This window comes from Martes martes (genome assembly GCF_963455335.1).
Source record: "Martes martes genome assembly, chromosome: 7".
NCBI classification, from domain to species: Eukaryota; Metazoa; Chordata; class Mammalia; order Carnivora; family Mustelidae; genus Martes; species Martes martes.
In genome coordinates, this window is record NC_137894.1 from 57,898,903 (window position 1) to 57,920,655 (window position 21,753).

Here is a 21,753-nt window from a genome sequence, read left to right on the forward strand (position 1 = left end):
AGCCAATTTGAACACTCAAAAAAGACATGGAAACTGTAAGGGAGAGAAGTGCCTTATGCTGTGGTTTCTGACTTTAGACCGTACCTGACACATAACTGGAGCCCACCAGCCATCCTTTGATCTTATACAGAGAACCAATATAGAGCTTGTGTAACCTTCCGAAAAGTAATGGGCAAAGTATTAAATAATTGTTTCTCATAATCTGCCGGATCAAGCAAGAAAGAACACTAAAGGTTTTCTTAATTTATAGTTGACTATTCCTTAACTGGCAGATTTACGAAACCTTCAATTCTGACGCATTTAAAACACTTGTATTTTTTATGGTCTGTGGTGGTCCGAACCAACAGCAGACAGCCATTCATGCGGCGCTCGCTCTTCAGCACCAGGAGCCTCCTATTCCTGTTCACAAACGCTCACCTATCTCTGTCCATCACACAGAAGGAAAAGGGAAAACTGGCAGCAATCTTTTCAAACTCTTCCTGAGAAATGTATCCATCCTGGTCATGATCATAGTTCTTGAAGACGGACTGTGGGGAAAAAAGGAGTTTCTCTGGTGATTACCAAAGCAAAACCAATCATCTCTCTCTGGGGCTGGAATATCTGACAAAAGCCTCTCCTCAGCCTGAATGAGAGAATGAGGAGACGTGCTCCCAAAGCCGCAGAGAAGCACTGGGGCACTTGGCAGGTCTGCCCCGGGCCCGTGTCTGCAGGGGCTGGGAGCTTGCAGGTCCAGCAGCCCCTCAACAGTGCCACCTTCCTGGCCGCTGGGTGTTCCCTGCTCATTGCACAGGGGCTGCTCTCCCTCTGCTCTGCCCCCCGTCCAGTGCTGCTGTCAACAGCCCAGGGAAAGTGCTCCTTCCCCCTTAGTCCTCCACTGCTCATGGTTCTGTCACATGCTGGCTCTCACTTTTCTATTACTACACTGGATTGGTCCACAAGGATGAATATAGAGACCCAAAAGGATGTACTCCCTCCTCGACAGAAATAGTGAAGACAATCAAGAGGCCCCAAATTTTCAGTATTAGATTCTCCTTATTATCCTTACTCAAACCTTTTCTAATGCCTCTCTGTCTCACAAATCAACTGCCAGCCTTTAAATATATGCTCTCCTAACTAGGTCTTCAAGAGACAGCACACCTCCCCCCAACGTGAGGCCTGAGTGTGTTTGCAAAACCTAACTTGTGAACTGTCCTGCAGGCCCAGTATGAGAAGCGGCTCCCCGTGCTCACGAGGAACGGGTTTCAAGTTTCCCACCTTTGTGTTTCTGCCATTGTGGGTGTGCCTCCCCTACCCCCATAAAGCTAAGCCAGGCTGTGCCTTGTTTTGTCTGCTGAAACATAGCTGTACTTACATCTACCATCCTCTGGACATGTTTGCTTATGGTCTTTGGGTCCGGTTTGGGAGATACTCCAGAGGCCCAGTCCACTACTACTGGTGGTTTTGAGGGTGTTAGTGGCTGAAATGAAATATTCAGAGAAATCCCCATGACTAGAATGCAGTACAACGTACAGCTCCTTCCTTTCCCACCACCTCATTGCCGCACTGCGGACAACCGCCCGTCTGTGCAGGGGCAAGGAGCTGAGAGCCCACGTGGAACTGAAATCTCCCAACTGTCATCGTGGCCAATGCAAGTGTGCTTCACAGCTGACAAAGTGCTCCTCATATATATTCAAATATGTATATGTCTATTTGACATTGACAATTTTGAGGTAACTCAAAATTCTCCATTCCCTCTGCATTAAACCTTTTGTCAGAGCTATCAGCAAAAGTACAGTGGCTTCTCTAAATTTTCTCTCTGTTCTCTACTTACTAAAGACATAGATGAGGAGAAAAATAGCTGAAACAAAGGCAGGATGACAGGGGAGGTCTAAGGCCTGGACAAGCTGCGATGGAATCCATTCCTAACATGAGACTTGGCCCCTATGAAAATCTTTTCCAAACATGGGAGAATGTACCCTTCCCACTGAAATGCCCTCTAATGCCCTGAAAGCAGAAACTGCCAACCGTTTTCAGTGAACAGCTTTCATTATAGTAGGAACTAGAATGTGATTTTTCTGTGTAGAGACAATGAAATCTAGCCATCTGAACAGAGAAATTGGATTACTCATGCACGGGTACCTCCCTGCTTGAGTACCACATGGTTGGGGGCTGAGAAGGTTCGCAGGAGACTGGAGGGTGGGGTGGTGGATACCCATCCTTCGGAAGGAAGGCTGAAATTCTCACCTGCCTAGAGGAGAGGCAGGCCAGACAACCTGTGAGGGTCCTACCAGGCAGCGCCTGGACTGCGGTTTTGAGGACTCCTCCGCACAAGAGGTCAAAGGCCCCAGCAGACTGCTCTTTCTGACCCAGATGAATATAGGATGATCGGTCTTTCCTAATTGGGATTCATATGCTTATCAACAAATCAGAAAAAAAAGAAACAACTGATACTGGGATACTCTATAATAAATAGGAAGGAGAGGTCACTACGGCCAACGACTCTCCCTTCTTTACTTGGTAAATCACCAGCCACTCACTGGGATGTGCTTAGGGCACATGCTCGTTTACTGTTCCTATATTGGTCTCATCCCTTCAGGCAGACTACAGTCTCGCTATGGTCAGGAACTACTGATACATATGTTGAAGCTCTGTTCCTAGCACAAGGTTGGGCATGTAGTGGAAACTTAATACTTATTAAACTGGATAAATATGTCCTTAAGATGATGGCCTCGATAAGCAGCTTGTAAAGTACATGTTACATGCAGTAATCTTAGCATAAAATTATGCACAACTCACTGGGGCTTTGTGGTTCCTTGGTTCCCGAGCATAGGAAAGCTCATAGATTTCATCTTCGGTATAGTAGAGATCTAAAGACAACTGTAGGTCAAAGCAGAACACAGTTATTTGCTGGGATGCCATTTGTCTGTCCCATGGCTGATGTGTTTCTTTACTCTTCTAGGCCATTCTAGTAGCTAGTTTTTACAAGTCACAAAGTTTGGGGGGTGTAACACTTACTACTGTAATTGGGCTAGCATTAGCTCCTTGTTAAAATGTTTTTAAATTGTGGGCAAATATCAAGATGTCCTCTTAAAATATGATATAATATCTAAGCCTTTAGAGCTTAGGCAAAAGGCTCTATCTGGTCAGATGGTCCACACCTCACTTGTTCTCTACAGCCAGACCCAGTTTAAGTAATAACAGGTATTATTAAATGATATTAAGAGTTAATCAGTTTCATATATCTTAACACCATAAAATCTAGAAGAGAGAGTTCTTAAAAATAATCTTATTCTTGGGCGCCTGGGTGGCTCAGTGGGTTAAAGCCTCTGCCTTCGGCTCAGGTCATGATCTTAGGGTCCTGGGATCGAGTCCCGCATCGGGCTCTCTGCTCAGCGGGGAGCCTGCTTCCTCCTCTCTCTCACTCTGCCTGCCTCTCTGCCTACTTGTGATCTCTGTCAAATAAATAAATAAATCTCAAAAAAAAAATGTTTAGAAAAATAATAATAATCTTAACCTAGAGCCTGTGGATGACTTCAAGAGGTCCAGAACTCATGTATATTTTTCTGGGAAGAATGTTCACAGTTTTCATCATGTGATTTTGTGATTCAAAAAAGTTAAGATTGGTATATCTTCACAGGTGACGTCTATGGCCGAGACTTGCCATGGTCACCTGGCCAACTGCCAAAAAGGCTAGGATGTGAACCGTGGAGCTCTTGGAATTATCCTGTAAGGGCAGAAGAGGTTCTAATAATTATGCCACTCTATGAAAGCGCAGATTAAGAACTGTGTAATTTTAGAACTGAAAGAAGTTAAAAGTTACCCCAGAGACTGATCTCTGATTTACAGAAACGGGAACAGATCTAGAGTTACATGCCCACAGTCACACAGCTGGTGAACTACAGAATTGTGGGTCTGGAAGGGAGCTCATCTGATCTCACTGTGGACCCAAAGTGCAAATCCTGGTCTCCTCTACCACCAGTGTTCACGTATTCTTGCCTTGAATGCCTCCTTTTTTCCCCCCTCACTGCCTTACTCTTTTTTAAATGAGAATACGTGGTCTCCATCTCTTACGAAGCTTAGGTCCTGATTTGCTATCGGCTCCTCCCAGAGAGTTAAGGATTGCTTTTGTAGAGGGATGGGAAACAGTTTTAGAAGTCCTAAGGGCATACTGTTTATAAGCACAGCCTCTGGAGTTCCACTACCTGGGTCTGAATCCAGGTTCTGCTGCTTAATCATGTGCGGTACCCTGACCAATTAAATCTTTGTGCCTCAGTATCCCTATCCATAAAATGGTGGCCATCATAGTATCTACTTCCGAGAGTTTTTATTAACTGAGCTAGTATCTGTGAGGCTGCAGGGAGTGGTAGGTGGCACACAGCTCGTCCTTAGTAACTGCCTCCTATGGGAACCTCACCGTCAGCAGGTGCACCAAGTCCTTGTTGGCCTCCAAGGGTGGGGCCACCTCTTGCAGCTGGACCAGTTCACTGATATGATTGTAAAGAGCCAGCAGCTTGTGGACGTTGACCTTCCCATCTTCCAGATAGTCGGGCATGGCTTCGTACAGGGAGATGAGATCCTTGAGGTGCACCCCCAGAATGGGGATCTTGAATTGGGTGCACTCCCCATAGGCTCGCCGGTAGTTGTCATAGTTTCTACAGGAGGACAGCAGCTCGGTCATCTCACCCAGAACCTACAAAATAGAAGACACCCAGTCAAGGTACCCACCAGGCAGTGTGTGTTGTCTGCAGTACTCTCAACTCCTCCCACGATTTCACCCCATCCCGAATGGGGCAGGAGCTGATTCACCTAGAAGTTGCAGACTGTGACTCCCAAGGTAAAACTCCGGTTTCTTTCAAATGTCAGAGTGAGTCTACAAACACAAGGTATGCTTTACTTGATTATACTATGTAACTGAAAAATTTTAAGTGCAGTCTTATCATTTTATGCTAGTTTTTTAAAAATACAAACCTGAGATGAAAACTAAAAAGGTACAAGAATATATAGTACATGGTAAATGTCCCTCTGACCTCTATCCCCGAGCCGTGTTGTTCCCTCCCCTCTGCACGCTTCCGGAGACACATGTGGAGTGTGCTGTTGGAAGCGCTGACTACCGCAGACATGGGAAGCTGTGAGGTTTCAGCGGTCCACGCATGCTCTGCGGGCTTTATCTCAGGGATTCTCAGATGGGCCTAAGTCAGAGGAAGCCCGTGCTACTCTCTTCACAGACTGAAATCCTGCACCAGACACTGATTCCCAGCAGAGGGCATGCAGGAGGACCAGGCAGAAGGCCTAGGGAGCTCTTCCCGAGAGCCCACGCCCTGCCCCAGCCCTGAAAGGGGCACGGCTGCTCGCCAGCATGAAAAGGGAGCAGCCAGCTCTGGGTGCTCCACAAACATGCCTGGTTCAAGCGGGCAAGCAGTTCACAGAACCCCAGTCCTCGCGCATGACGACCAGCTTCCTCAGACGCAACGATGGGGAGGCAAAGACTGTCCACCAATCATGTTAGAGCACAAAATAACTTTTAAATGCTGCTGGAAATTCTTGTGGCCTAACAAGGACCATTTCTTTCCAGTGAAGGATTTGAGGCTTGGAGTTAGCTCCCCTCAATCAATGTGAGTGGGCAAGAGCCTCCTTCCCCTTTACCTCTCAGCAAACAGTGCCCGTGAGCGTGAAGTATGGAAGGGGCTCACATGACGACAGGCTAGCAGCAAAAATGAGATAGTTCTGCTCCCCTTGGGAGGTGAAATAAAATACTAGAGAAGGGGGTTCTTGCTTTACTTCTGGCCTCACTAATGGGCTGTGCAGACCACCCTGAGGGTCAAGCAGCTCCAGACATGGAAGCACTGGTGTGGGGGCGCCACGCTGGAGAGGAGCAGGCTCGATCTTGCCAGTGAGGTGACACGAGGGCATGTTCATCTCCAGAACTGTCTCCCTCTGTCACTTCATGGGCAATATTTTTGAAGGTCCCACTATGTTTCACCAGAACTAGTAGGGACCTGGAAGGGGGATGGTGGGGAAGCATCCCCAGAATTCAGGATGGTGAGAGCAGGGGATGATGAATCCGAGACTTCCCAAGAGTAGGCTGAACAGCTGGGAATGACAGGACAATGGTACACAGACATGTCTCCGGAAGAAGAGCCTCTGTGCAGCTCGGGAGGACAGGTGGGGGACCTGGGGGATTGAGGTTAGTAAAGGAGGGCTGGTAGGTCCTCATGTGAGATGAAAATGCTCAAAGAGCAGTTGTTAGCTAATCCATACCATACACAACTGTATTTCTATCTTCAGTGTATTTTAGTGGTTTGTATTCATAATAACAGCCCTGTGTTATAAAGGACTAAAGCCTATTCTGTAAAATCTAAAGAATTGAGAAAAGTGCATAGGGCATTTAAGAAAAATATTCCTCAATAAAACACTATTACAAAATGGCACCTGAAAAGCTCATTTTCAACTCCCTGGGAAAACTCAACTGTCTGGAATGTCATTCTCCAAGAGATCTGGATAGGTGGGTTTCTCATGTGTCACATACAAACTGAACTACGGTCCACCCAATCACTCTTTTAGGAAACCATTTTGGAACAAGTTGCTGGATCAAGGGAGTTGATATTAAAGACCATGACTCTGAATATTCATGGGCGTACAGGAGAGAGGCACACATTATTTCAACTGACCCATTGGGACATGTGCAGTGACACTGAGGTCAGACTGAATTACAGTCACTCTCAGACCTGGGATATTCCCACCCTATGGGTTTTTGTGGGGGTTTGCCTCTCCAGTATTTTGCCTAGTTAGTTAACAAAGGGTGATATGGTTTGGAAATGCCTTCTGGATGCCTCTCAATAAGTGTTGAGGGTGGTCCTGGGAAGGCTGCTAAGAGGGCCTGGGGGAAGGAAGCAGTGACACTGACCTTATTGATTTCGTGCGGGACATGTGAACTTGTCTCCTTGAGCCTGGAGATTGAGCTGTGACAGAGTCCACCTATCACAGCCATCAGTGTATTGAAGTTCTGTAGCTGGTGGAGCTTCTGTGACATAGAAAAGAGATGAAAGTAGTTAATGCACATGTCAGTTACACGCCTCTCTGCTCTGCACCGCGAGTCTTCCTAATACTGGTCAAAGCCTAGCAGTCAGGTGTTGGGGTTTTCTATTTATCCCTGTAGGCTTAACTTCAGACCGTATCTAGCAAGGTGTCACATCTCCTTCCTTTGTTGCACTATTTCCGTGGGCCATTCTCTACATCAGTGTTTCTAAGAACCACCCAACATACTTGCTTAATGCAGATTTCTGGATCCAGGTGCAGCTATTCTGATTCCTGAGTTGTGGGGCTGAACTTAGGTTAAATCCTCAGTTAATATCAGAGCAAGTGGCTCATGTGCCAAACTTTGAGAAACACTGGTCTTGACCATTTAGAGGTAATATTTTATATTCTTCATCTCAAATAACCAGACTTTTATTTTTAAGGACAGAGACTTTGTCTTATTCTGTCATGCCAGTGCCTATGCAGGACAGTCACTGGGAGAGAGGAGCTAGAATTTCTGGGGAATTTTAATTATGTGTTCTTACTACCTGCTTTCCTCTCATCGGATGCTTAAACTCTGCCTTCGTATATTAAACGCAGCCATTCAACACAATATGGGCTCAAAGAGCTAAGAGAACTGAGGTGGTCCAGCCCCGTTAAAACCTGGGAGACTGCCCTTTGCCATGTGGGCCAGATTTGGGGAAACAATGTGGGCTGGGAAGCATCTTCTGAATATGTTAAAAGATCTAAACAGACCTTGGGACACCTGGCTGGCTCAGTCAGAAGAGTGTGTGACTCGATCTTGGGGTCGTGAGTTTGAGCCCCACATTGGGTGTAGAGATTACTTTAAATAAAAAAATAAGTAAAAATATTTTTTTAAAGATTGAAACAGATGTAAAAGTGTATCCTGACCCCTGAGATAATCAGCATGGTCCTTACCATATTGCTGTTATGTGGGAAACAGAAATGTCACCTTATCTAAATCTGGGACAGTTCACATCACACAAATTCCACTGTGGTTCGGGAGGGGAAAGCAGCTCTAATGGACAGACTGGCTGGGGGGGGGGGGTATTTTGCCTCATAGGGGTCAAATTCTTAATCTAATCACTGACCTGAGCCACCTGGATGAACTTGATGAAGACTTCTGCCCGGAGCTGCGGGGTGGGGCGGCTGAGAACCATCAGTTGTACCCACTGGGAGATGCCGTTACACAGGGCAATGGACCGCTCCATGGTGGGGTTCTCCTTCACACAGCTATTCACAAGGTAATTCTGATAGTCGGAGAACTAGGGAAAAAGAAACCCATCAGGACTGGCCCTTTGGTCATCTGGGAGATCCGAGAGGCACAACACTTCTGCTCTGCAGATGGTTCAGTTGATGCTATGGGGCTGAGGACCTTGTGGCCCCCTCTTGCAAGTCTTCCACTTGGCTGATGAGAATGGTGGGAAGGAAATCTTTCTTATGCTACCCAAAGCATGGTTTCTCTACATCAAAAGTCATCAGGCCCAAGTGGATGTGTCCACACACTAGTTAATCCAAAGACTGTATTCTGAGTAAATAATGATACTGGCCCTTCTACAGAATACCATAAAGAAGAGAAATCTCAGTATAGACAGTCCCTGACTAGAATGGTTTGACTTAGGATTTTTTTTTTCAGGATTTTTAAATTGTACAATGTTGCAAAAGCCATATGCATTTGCAAGAAACCATACTTTGAATTTTGAATCTGGATCTTTTCCCAGACTAGCCATATGCAGTGCAAAACTCGTGATGCCGGGCAGTGAGCTGTGGCTCCCAGGCAGCCATGTGATCACAAGGATAAACAACTGATATGCATACAACCATCCTGTACTCCTATAAACTTTTTCACTTTCAGTACAGTATTAGTAAATCATGGGAGATACTCAGCATTACAGATAGACTTTGCAACAGATGATTCTGCCCAACTGTAGGCTAATGTAAGTGTTTTTTTTTTTTTTTTAAAGATTTATTTATTTGACACACAAGATCACAAGTAGGCAGAGAGGCAGGCGCGGGGGTGGGGGGGGGAAGCAGGCTTCCCGCTGAGCAGAGAGCTCGACGTGGGGCTCGATCTGAGGACCTCGAGATCATGACCTGAGCCGAAGGCAGAGGCTTAACCCACTGAGCCACCCAGGCGCCCCTAATATAAGTGTTCTGAGCGCACTGAAGGTGGGCTAGGCTGGGCTGTGTATGATGCTGGCAGGTTAGAAGTGTTAAATGCGTCTTCAACTTGTGATATTTTCAACCTACAATGGGTTTATGGTCCAATAAATCCATCAGACATTGAGTAAGATCTATACTAGTTTGAGCTCTGTCGATGAAGTTAAAGGGAAAAAATCTCCCCTCTCTCATTCTCCCCCCACCCCGTGTACCCGCACCTGTTTTCTTGAAAGTGGGATCATAAACTCTGCCCTAAGTCACGGAACTGTTATGAACATAACAATGTCTGTAAAGCACTTTAACTTTTCAGAGTGCTGCACATGTGAGGTGGCACTGACAGGATAATCAACCTCAAGTGACAACAAACCTGTTCAGATTCCCTTTGACTCACCAGCTGGAGCAGAGGCCGTGTGGTTAGCTATTGTGTAGTGGCCAGAGTTTTCCAACTGGACAATGACATTGACTAGGGCTGACCGCGGTCAGCTCCTGTGAAAGGGGAGCTGTCTGGGCAGGTCACTGGCTAAGCAAGGATAGCAGCCCCCTCATCCCTCTCCCTGATGATCCCCCGTTCAAGTGGTACAACCAAGAGGGAGGAGCCATCTGCTCCGGGAAGCTTTTGGTGCCATTTCTCAGCTCTTTGGAGCTCTCCGCTTCTGAACCACCCGCCCCCTTTGAAATGAGACATGGGGGAGCCAGTGATTGCTGCTGGGTGGAAAAATATGAGCAGAAATGACTCAAGAGGGGCACATAAGCAATCTTCCTGGTTCCGAGAGAAAGCTCCTGTGACTTTCTCCAGTGGATACATGGATATCCCTTCCCACTGTAAATAAAACATCAAAACCACCTAGTTTTTAGAATAAGTACTATAATAAGGCCTATAATTAGCAGAAAATATCAAATGCCACTCTGTTCACAGCAGACAGAAATTTCCCTCCAACTACACTGAAGGAACATATTTGGGGAAACTGCTTAGAACTATGTAGGAAAATGAAAAAATCCCCACTCACCCACCCAAATCCTCTCCTAGAAGGGGATGATGCCACTCAAAAGAAAGTTCAAAGGGACGTTTTCATTGACAAATGGAGCACGGCCTCCACCTGGGGGGGGCACTAGTGGCTAGTCCTAGTGCTCCGGGATCCTCACTCCCGCTTCTGCGGAGCTGAGCCTCCTGGAGGCTGCAGGAGCCGCCCTGCCTGCTGGGCCCCACATGGCTCACACCGCTGTGTGCTCAAGGGCTCTTTTCAGTGTCCTTCCCTGTGACAGGAGCCACACTGCCAGATGGAAACTCCCCGGGTGGAGCTTCCTAATAGGGGCCTGTGGTTTTGTTTGGGGGTGCAGGGGCGGGGCGGGAGTGGGGGGGGGACCCTGGAGGGCTGGTGGGGATTAATGCTTGGTGGCTTGTTTCCACATGGGAGCTGGGGGTAGGGGGGTCACAGTCAAACAGCCCAACCACTGTGAGAAAACAGGACGACGTCAACATCACAGGAGAAAAGATAAACTCTGAAACCTGGTTTGTCCTTCTTCCAGATACAAATTGGAGCTGAGTGACCAGGAGGCATGTGACTCCAGCCCCAGCTCTGACTGTGATGAGCCAAGGGACTTTCTTTAGGCCCCTTTCTGAGTGGCACCCATCCCCTCAACTGGGGAACCCAGGTCATTCCAAGAAACACACCCAATAGCTAGCTACGCTCTATTTTTAGAGCAAAGCCGAAGCTTGTATGGACCTCTGGGAGGGGTGGGCCCTGAGTGGGCTAAGGGTGTCACTTCTCAGGTAAGCCCACTGGCCGGTGGGGGTCTGTTGATCTGACATGTTGACAAGTTCTCTTGGGTATCACATACAGAGTTTTAAGAGCAAGGTTTGGGGCAGTCTGCTTTAGATCTAGAATCATGGGTGACCGCTAGGCCCGGTCGGCACTACTTTAAGAACTTAGGTATATTCTGGGCTAGACCATTCGCATCGACTTTATTTTAGGATTTCCCCGAGCCATTCAAAGCCTCTTCCAATAAAACTCTGAGAAGTCATAGCCCTATTTTTTTTTTTTAAGGAAAATTTTAAAAAAATTCTGGAAGCTTAATGGTTATGAGGGTAAGGTGTGTTTGTGTGAGGGTGTGTATGCTGTATGCACGTGTGTGTGTGTCTGTGTGCAGGGTGTCCCGTGTGCCCACAGTACTGGCACTTGAGTGAGTGGTGGGGTGGCACGGAGGATGGGAGAAGGAGAGCACAGCCCAGCTACAAAGGAATTTCTAGTGTACTCATTTTCCAGACTACACTAAGTCTGATGGGAAAGTCGACCATCCCTGAGGGGAGATCCAGGGTAGATGGGCCATTGAATTTCTCTCATTTTCTGAAATAACCCAGGGAAGTTCTTCTCCTGCTTCTTAAATACATACGGATATCCTCCGGAAAGACTTGAACTCCAGGTAGGTGAGGTGCTCCGACAGCTCCTCTGGTTCCAGATGGTCAAAGAGCAGGGAAACTTTACGTTTCTTGCTGGTGTTTGATTTTATCCTTTGAGTCAGTTTCCGGGACCAGTCACGGGCATTGCTTTTGTGAGTAAACATGAAAGGGAGAAGATGAGGAAAAGTAAATCAAAATTACTTTTTTAATTCAAGTAAATTCATTCACATTTCCCCCAAGGAGATACAAAGCACCATTAATTAGCTAACTTTCCTCGGCCAAAACAGAGCATTAAATGGTTTCCCCAATCACTTTTTTTTTTTTGTCCTATGGCACCAAGTAGGAAAGCCTTGCTGGTTTTCAGTGAACCTTCTGAACACGTCATGAGACCTGGGTAAAATGTTTTTCCTTTAAGGCCGTGGGAAGGACAGTCTCAGGCATGGGTCACAGTTTCCTGGCCTTTGGTCCTTGCTCTCCTTTGTCTAGCCCCTGGCATCTCTGCTCTCTCCGTGCCTTCTGTGGGTTCCTTCTTCCTTAGGAGGGTGATGGGGACTCCATCTCAAGGTGGTAGGGCAGCTTTCATGCCAGGAGAGCACAGAGAACCACAGAGATGAGAAGCCATGATGCAGGGAATCATGTAGGAACATGTCATCACTTTGGGCAGACTTGGGGCATTTTCCTCAAATATTCCCAGCCGAGGAAATGACCAAGGAAGGCTAGCTAACTCTAGAGTGCCCTCTACCCCCACATTTTCTTAGAATTGACCCACGTGTTTCTTAGTTTCAATTTCCTTCACTAAGGAAACAAAAGGAAGCAGAATTTTGAGAGGTAGCAGGGTACAGCTCTGTTTCCCAAACTGGTATTGATGAGAAACTTGTCCCTTGACAAAGGGTTCTGTGGTCAAGTGAGTTTGGGAAAGGTTACAAGTTCTGTAGCCCTGTTATACACGTTATAACATGTTACAGAGTGAGATACCAAAGGGAAGATTAACTCATTATTTCTCAAGTATATTTGGTTGGACAATATCCCACTGACTGCTTCCTTAAGAATATACTATGGAAAATCTTGGGAGACGACAGTCAGCTAGGGACACCCTAGGACAAGGAGACCAGGGTCTGAGAACTGCCCCGTGCCCCAGGTTCTACAGCTTTAAAATAAGAACACTGTTACTTTGAAATTTTCTTTTATTTTTCAAGTTGTAAATTCTAAGCAGAGAAGTACAGGGAATCCAAACTGGCATCCACAAAGCGGTATCCAGGACGATTCAGTGTGATTCTGAAGTCATTTCTGTGGGGCTGTGGCTCCGTGCACGGAGGACTGCCCGAGTCCAGCTTCTGCTCTGCTGCTGTGTGACCCCAGACAACCTTGCCAAGCCTTTGGTTCCCCGGATGTTGCATGACATGATCTCTAGAATATGCTTCAATCCTAGAATTCTATGTCCTAGGGATTTCTATCATTGCAAAATAAAGTGGTCACATTGCAAAAAACTTTAGCTGTGACCATCCTCTCTCAAAATTAGGAAAGGCCCTCATTTTTCCAGAGGGCACCAATATCATAGATAAAAAATCCAAGGAATAATCTGAACTATTCCTGTGAGCCTTCCCATCTCTGCAAGTCTAAGTGTCTCTTGTAGACATCCCCACAGATTAGAAACCCACCACTCAATCCATTTTCTCAGCAGTCCCTTCCCCCAGGCTGTAGCTGCCGAGGAGGCTTCTAGCGGTGGTACTTTCAGTTTCTCATGATCTGGATACATTTTAGTCACTATCTTGTTACCTGATTTCTTCTTCACTGGGACTTTTTTTTACCCGCTCTTTGATATTAGTCACTCACAGTTTTATCACGGGGCAGGGTGGAGGGGGTAAGGGGAGCTTCTCTGCTTTTCTGTTAAACATCAGTCTTTTCCCTTTGGGGATACAATTTGAGCCTGTCTGAGCAGCCCAGGAGATATGTAAGGTGCTCTGGAAAGAACAGTCAAAACCTTGACACTCACATTTGAGTTGTGTCGATCAGGCGGCAGTGTAACTCCTCACCACTAGCCTTCACCAGTTCCTGAAACTCTTCCATAGTGTTTGTCAAGCTGGCATCCATTCTAAACATGATCCAGAATTCTGTTATCCAGTACCTACAGGAGGGAGTTAAAACAACAACAACAATCCAAAACTGAAGCCAAGGACTCGTGCTTTTCAGTGGGTTCTTCCCACGAAGAGGAATCAGAAAAAGACAGAGGCTGCTTTGTCCTTCTATGTGCCTGGGAATATAGAATGTAAATTCTATATACAGAATATAAGGGGGTGGGGTGATGGTGTGGGGGATGGAAAGAAAACCACCTGCTGAGAGTCCTCTGCCCCTCCACACACCATATGCTTTGACAGGATAGGCACAGCACAGCAGAAAAAGCCATGGCAAAGATTTAGGCACAATCATGTGTATCAGAGATAATTACAAGGAGTATGGTTACAGACAAACCAAATGTCAAAAGATGGGGGAGTGAATCTGTAAATCACACTTTCTCATATCTTACAATATATTACCATGAAAAATAATGTCCACAAAAAAGCTTTTAGTGACTAAAGAAGATTCCTAGGATATAAAATTAAGTGAAAAATACAGGATACAAAAATGTATTTTGATCTCAACTAGGTTAAAAAAGAAAAATAAAACTTCTTAGAAAACTGACAAAGGAAATATTCCAAAATAGGTAGTGGGATATGGGTAACTATTCCTATAGTTATACTCTTTACTGAATTTTCAAAATGCTCTAATATAAGCTGTATTATTTTAATAATTAGGAATAAAAACGAAATGACGAAGAGGTCCTTCATTATCTCTGTATCTCTCCCTATGCCATTTGATACAAAAATGCTTTAAGACTGAATAAAATGTTGGTATCAAATACTAAGCTCGAGTATACTAGCCAAAACCGTGTTCCAATAAGGAATCTCCAGTAGGCTGCACTGCCCTTTCCAGTCCACCCAGAGCTGTTCTATAGACGGTACAGGAAAGGTGGGGAGCATGAGGAAAGAACTAGAATCCCGTGCTTCAGGCTTCATTTCACCCTACTCCACAAGTTCCAACTGCACACAGAAACATTACCTTACAAAATAGCAGATCTTCAGGCAAAGCCCTGGGGAATTCTTCGCCAAGGCATCCTTATAGGTAGGGCTATAGTTAAGGGAAGTAAAAGCCTTTGTCATAAAAACTAAACAACATCTCATCTTTGGAAGTATTTGCTAAAACACTCCGCGCCAATATTTTCTTATTTTCTCTGACCATGGGATAAAATCACTTTGATACGTGCAGCTGTGTGTGAATTACCACCTGGAAGGGTGATGATGGTGACTTTCTGTGGAGCCCACACTTCCTTATGGAAAGAGGTCCCAAAATCATCTTTGCAGAAGGGGAAGTAGGAAGCCAACAGTGTGGGAAGGTCCTGGCATAAGGAGTCTATATGAACTGAAGACAGGGCACATGACCTCCTGCCAATGCCCAAGAGATTAGGAGTCCCACTGAAACAACCTCGACAGAGAAGCCCCTTCTTCTCTCTTAAAGTGTTTTGAAGAATGGATAAACAATTTGTGCAGTGAATTAGAAGAGGAATGAATAAATATTCAGCTCTACTGTCATGATAATTAAGAGCAGTAATGTGAAAAATGATAATCTATGCCTGGAGGAGGTGAGCAGATAGACCCTGGAAGTGATGGCAAGTGAGACAAAGCTATGTGAATAATCGAAAATGCAATCCAAGATCACGTTTAAGGGTCCATGGCACGCGGAATATTCCATGAGAATGCTGCCATCCTAAGAATATGAAAGAACAGTAAGATCCCATTGTGTTGAACTCTTTAGAGATCTGTAGAGAGAGTATTTCATTCATTTTACAAGCCAAAGAATTGCAAAATCCAATCCAGTGGTACCCTGGGTGGGTCTACCATCTCTGGTCACTAGACTGAGGAATCAGGCTATGTGCACCATGTGCCCTGTGAGGCTGTACCCGTTCTCCCTTCTAAACACTGTGCCATCATAACTGCGGTATGGGGTTCAGTGAATTCCTGCAGGGCCCCTTCCAGGAGTCCAGTGAGCAGGCGAGCAGAGAGCTCAAGGAACTGGGTGGAGTGGTCTTCCTTCAGGGGGGCATGTGTATTTTAAACCCGGGAAAATGTAGAGGTAAACATAGCAAAGTCAAAGTTCACATCTTAGGATCCGTGCTTTTGATTAGGAAGGAATCTGAGCATTTGGGGATTTTATATCCCTGTAATGTTTAGGAGCATACTAGAATGAGAGTCTCGAAACTTCCCTTTAGAATATATAATTAAGTGCTTTAGACTTGTGGTTTTAAATTGAAATTTTGGAGCTTCTAAGATGATGTTATCTGTCTATAACTTTAATAGTTATAAAAAACTATTTAGAATTCAGGAAGGCATCTGAAGTATTTAAAAATCATCCAAAATGTAAAATTCATAACTGTAGTTTACAACCATCGGAAGTATTTAGTTAATTAGCATTATTCAAATTAGCCAAACTTTTTTCAAGGCCCCTTAAAAACGCTTGGAGAAACACGCTAGATGTATAGAAATAATTGTATTTGCTAACTAAACTTGAAGCTGGCCTAAAGAAGAGCTAGGGTTGTAAAATTTGTACTTTCAATAAAAATCACTTTAATTTAAAAATTAAATTTTAATAGATTTAATGCCTATAATATCTATCCTCAAAAGCATCAAAACAAAAAAAAACCACAAAAACTCACATGCACAGCAACACAGAAAATAAAAAAAAAACAAGTCTAGGCAACTGGCAAACTGGATGAAATAAAAGGCTCTGTCTGACACCTGCCCTTCTTTGGGCATAAAAGCTAAAAATGAAAACAAGGACTTTACATGTCTTTAGTCCCTATCGCTGAGGAAGTACGTGCCTTCAATGCAAAGAGCTCCAAGCACAGGGCACATTCTAGATAAATATGGCCCAGATTCTGTGTTTTTATTATTTGATGCACTTGTTGACATTTTATTCTTCCTTTTTTAATGAAGAAGGGAACGAAAACGCACTTCTCTTTTACAACAGCCAAGTAGATCTATAAACAGCACAGTGCCTTTTACCGCAGAGCTTTAATCTGGTGGCTCCCTGCCAACGTCCATCCCTGCGGTGCTCGGTCGCAGAGGCAGCAGCTGCAGCTGAGTGCGGTTCGCAGCGGCTCAGGGCTCCTGGCCGAGCCTGTGGGCAGGGCCCGAGTGATTGGCTCAGTGTGCACGGGAGCACTCCCTGCGCAGGGCCCGGCAGGACGCTGGGCAGGAGGGCAGAGCACCCCCCTCACCAGAGCCCCTAAGCTACAACAAAGGGAGACCTGAAGTGAAGCCAGGCGCCCGCTTTCTCACTTGGGGCCCTGAAGTGAACGCCCAGCACTTGTAGGCCGCTATCAGAGGCTCCTGCATCCGCCTCACAGGGGTTCGTGTCACTGTTTGCTGGAAGATTCAGGCTCCACACATCTTCCTCTTCACAGCCAGTATTCTGACTGTATGGTTCTGACTGTACTTTTCAGGCATTTGAGCCATTCAAAGCATGTTTTAAAATCGTTTTAATTATGAAAAACCAGGAAGCATCAGGAAACCATGAGCTTACTTAACTAATAATTCTATTACTTCCAGGTCAGAAAACAGAGACCTGAAGCATGAAGAAAAAATTGTTCTGCTGTCAGGGTTTAACCCGGTTTCAGTGACAGGCAGTCTCACTTCATCTTCCCTTCTTAGAATCTCGCCCCCCGCCCTAGAACAAAGCCTAAATTTCTCACCTACAAGTCCCAATACAGAAAGCATATCCAATGTTTTGCTCCCATAGTCAGGCAACATTCATTACATACTATCGTGAGATGGCCTCTGAGCAAAGTTCTAGAGAAATAAATATAAAGAAGCCCTAGTTCCCGATGCAGGGACAGACAGACAGACTACTGTGGGAGACACGTAAACAGGTAAGTTACAGCATATGCATTCTTAAATCTATGTTAAAAATATATTTACATTTTTTTCTTAAGGTAACTTGTAATTAAATTTTTAGTACCTTTGTAACTTTCTACAAAACGAACACAACTCAAACTAGACACAAAGTTGCTGCGGCGTACTCTATAGATAGTCATCTATAGAGACCAGAGCACGTAAGCAGCACACTGCAAAACTTACAGACTGAAGTCTGGGTCGATCAATGTATTTAGCTAACAGAATAAAAATACTTGGCACTTTCTGCAATCGAAGATGAAAAGCTTTTCAAAGCAGATTACATCCAGACTAGAGATGTGAGAGACACTCACTTAGGCAACACAAAACGAAAGGCACAGGAATTAGATTTTCAAAGCACTGTCTAAGCTCACTACATGTGTTTTTAGAAGGGAGAGGTGTGTGGAAGGCTGACAATGTCAGAAAAGACTTCACAGAGGGGTCTGGAAAGAGTCGGCTAGGCAATGAGGGAGTTATTCCAGGCACAGGAATTGTAAGAGGACCCGTTCCATCTGGTGCACCAAGAAGTTCAATGTGGGGGAGACAGGCCCTCTGAGAGAGCTGCAGAGAGAGATGGGCATCCCCCTGCTGTCTGCAGAGGCTCTGAAGCAATGGCCTTCATGATCTGCTTCTCAGGAAAGTGGCTTCAGAGGTGGGTAATGAACTGGGCGGGAGGTGGGGAGGGCAGCACACTGGTGAGAACAGCAGTCCGGACTGAGAGGGGCCTGGGAGAGAAGACAGAAGCCCACACTAAGGCTGCGGCAGGGGGATGGAGAGAAGAGAGCAGCTAAGAGTCATTTCTGGGGTAGAAGCCCTGGAATTGAGTAATGGACTCTGTAGGAGGTGAAAGGGGGGAGGAGTCAAGGGCACCTCTGAGGTTTCTGGTTTGGCTAAGTAGATGGGCAGGGACACCACAAACTGAAATTGAAAATGAAAATGCAGGTGTCAAAGCAGAATTAATGGGTAGTAATCGGGGATGAAGATGAGAAAATGAATTAAGTTTTGGGCTTATTAAGATGGAAGTGTCTGCAGCACAAACTAGTCCAAGTATTTTTTATAAAACGTCTGGGCTAAAGAAATACAGACTTGAGACAAACTGAGGGTTGCAGAAGGGAGGGGGTGGGGGGGATGGGGTAACCAGGTAGATGGGCATTAAGGAGGGCACGTGATCTGATGAGCACTGGGTGTGATATGCAACTGATGAATCCCTGAACATGATACCAAAAACTAATCATGTACTATGTGTTGGCTAATTGAACTTAATTTAAAAAAACAATAACACAAGAAACACAGACTTGAAAGGCCACAGCACAGAGGGATAGAGGTGGAAATCCTGGTAGGAAATCACCCAGGGAAGGAGGTAGAGTGAGGACACCAGGATGCTGTCCCTCTGTTTGAGAGGTGCTCAGAGGAGGGGCTAGATGGGAGGCCAAACAGAGGACTGGCCGCCCAAGAAGGGGAGGCTCTGGAGAGGTGGAGGGGTGTCCACAAAGCCCAGAGTAAACAGGGACAGGAAAGAGCCAAGGGGCTGAGCCACCGGAAGGCCAGTGGTGACATCAAAGGAAAGTCTGAGTCTGAGTGCAGGGGCCCCAGCTGAGTGCAGGAGTGAGTGGGAGTCCAGAGACGGGAGACAGTGAGTGCAGACTATTTTAGGAGGTTTGTGCATCCAATTTCTAACCCTAACAGGGGAGGGAGGGCAGGGTGGAGAATTAGTTCTTAGGCTGGGGAGACCTGAATGTGTTTTAGATTGACTGGCAGGTATCATTGAAGGGGCAGAGGTCAAAGCGGAGGAGAGGGGACACAGGTGAAGGGTCAGACCCTGCGGGGCGCAGAAGGGAGTGGGGAGCGGGGTCTGCACAGGGTGGAGGCAGTCAGGGGGCACAATTCAGTCCTTAGAGCAACAAGTTTCTCACTGACGAGGTTTTAACCACTGACACTGTTTAGAACTGCTGGTACATGGAGTTAACAGAAGTCAACCACCTCTGAGTCAGCTTTATAACGGCTTGAAAATTCTCTGCAGACCAGACACCCACTTATTACCTGCAGCTCTTACTACACAGACCTCTGCCAACGCTCCACCCTTGGAATCCTTTGATACAAGAAGTGAAGATTTGTAAGTAGGTTTAGAGAAGGACTCAGTCTCTTCCGGTGACTTTTATTTTTCTGTGTGCCATGAGGTGAAAAGGAAGGGGCCAGGGGAGGGATAGAGAATGAGAAGAGCCACCAGGCGTGACCCAATGCCAAGGGCACGGGCTGCAGGTGCTCCACGGTCTCCTCCCACCTGCAGTCCTTCCTCCCGGGCCACGGCTTACAGCATCCCCCGGGGCGAGAAGGAGAGGGCAGGCTCCTTCTCCATCCCATTGGATTCACACCCCATAGGAAGGTTAAAATCCAGCAGGGTTTGCTTGGCCCACAGCCAGCGCCTCTGCCTGAAGTATAAAAGCACCTGCGGCCGCGTCAGATGCTGTGGTGTCACGGACCCTTCTTCAGAGCCCGGGGAAAGGGGGCGGAATGGGACAGGACAGCCGGCTCATCACTGCGGTCATGGCTGCACCCATGTCAACCTGCATAGGACGAACAGGAATTTTGACTAACCTACGGGAAAGGGACTTTTACTCGCCAGACATACTGAAGACCAGTGATTTCTTGGACGTCTTGCCCGAGCCATCAGCACGGACGATACTGCCCCGCCCAACCGCAGTGACACATATGTGTGTGCCTTGTGCTCACAGACACGCATGTCGACACCCCCACGCACAACCCCTGTACCTCCGAAAGGACATCTGAACCCACTGACCACTCTGAGTGGTTCCAAACCACTCAAAACGAAAGCAAGTTTCAAACTTCAAGGTACTTCTGAATGAATCCCACTGGGGAATCGGCCATCACGGTGCTAAAGGATATAGGGTGATGACTTTCTGGAGCAGTTCGGCAGAGGAAATGATAATTCGGTGCATAGTCAGCATGACTTGCAACAGCTGGTTACTCCGACACAGGTTTCCATCCGCATCTGAAAACACAAAAAGCAGCATCTGAGCGCGGCCCCCTGAGAGAAAGGAGTCCCCTGCTGACAACCTCCATTACCCGAAGGTAGAGGGCTGGAGTGGGGGGCCTCGCCACTCGCTTTACTGCCCCCTCCCCCTGCCTTGAGCACCATGAAACCACCTTCTTTGTTTCTTACCCTCCTGCTGCATTAACCACCCTGCCAGAAAGATGGTAGGATCTTGGGAAAGGGATAAACCTTGCACCATACACTCGAGTCTCTGTTGAAAGCAGAAACACATTCAAGTTTTATGCAGCCCAAAGCGCATATAAGGTGGGGGTGGGGGAGTCCTTTCCAGGGTCAGAGTGAAAACTATATATAGCCTTAAGAGATTACAGTTAAACACCTGAACTTTGAAAAATTTACATGGGCTCTCTCATGGCCTTGGAAGGAATTCCTGCCACTGAGGGAAATCCTAGTTTCATGGGCGAAATGCCTCCGGATGAAAATAAAGGAGGAAGACTAGAGGCAAACGTGACATTTGGAGATGATGGCTGGGTTACAAGTATCCATGACAGTTTACTTCAAAGATCATGCTTAGCTAGGTTTTCCAAATCCCAGCAGGTACCAAATGGTCAGATGCATTCTATGGGCATTGGGTATACAGATTCCCTTTGCAGTGATTTCCAAATCTTTTTAACACTCACACCATGAAGTGTTAGGGGCTGTGTTGCACGGATTGCTTCACCCTTGCCAGCCAGCTTCCAGGTGGGTTCAGCCACGGGGACGCATCAGCAAGGGGCAGGAGGGGAGAGGCGTCACAGTACTTCTCTCTTGTGCCCTCTCTGCTTTGGTGCCACTTCCCTGAGAGCAGCTCTAGGTCTCTTCAGTGAACGGCCTATCCTTCATGACCCCAGCTCTTACCGAGATCTAACCCTGCTGATCCCCACTGACCCCTCGCCCATGGGGGAGGGACAATGACATCTGGTTGGTGACAGTCTGGGTACAGCATCCCTTAATTCCACCCCCATCTCTGTAAGCGGTTACTTCACTCCAGTGTTCTCCATCAACCAAGCCGTGTGAACTCGATCCTCTGAGGGGAACTTGGATGATTCAGGGCAAAGCATCAAAGGAGAGAATGGACATGACTTGCTGTAGCACTTCAAAGCTCTTTAAAACACATTATGCAAAAGAGATTGTCATTTTCACTCTTT

At 46.3% G+C, this 21,753-nt stretch overlaps 1 protein-coding gene across 1 annotated transcript in view; it reads right to left on the reverse strand.

Moving 5' to 3' along the window:
- RASGRP1 (RAS guanyl releasing protein 1) overlaps positions 1-21,753 on the reverse strand; it is an 81,283-nt gene that overhangs the window by 14,221 nt on the left and 45,309 nt on the right. The window contains exons 3-12 of the mRNA XM_080809223.1: positions 20,461-20,566; positions 14,669-14,731; positions 13,566-13,697; positions 11,566-11,719; positions 8,106-8,279; positions 6,884-7,000; positions 4,394-4,669; positions 2,776-2,856; positions 1,352-1,456; positions 418-527 (exon numbers count right to left, since the gene is read on the reverse strand). Of these exons, the coding sequence (XP_080665349.1) occupies positions 418-527; positions 1,352-1,456; positions 2,776-2,856; positions 4,394-4,669; positions 6,884-7,000; positions 8,106-8,279; positions 11,566-11,719; positions 13,566-13,697; positions 14,669-14,731; positions 20,461-20,566 (1,318 nt within the window). The remainder of the gene's footprint in view (positions 1-417; positions 528-1,351; positions 1,457-2,775; positions 2,857-4,393; positions 4,670-6,883; positions 7,001-8,105; positions 8,280-11,565; positions 11,720-13,565; positions 13,698-14,668; positions 14,732-20,460; positions 20,567-21,753) is intronic.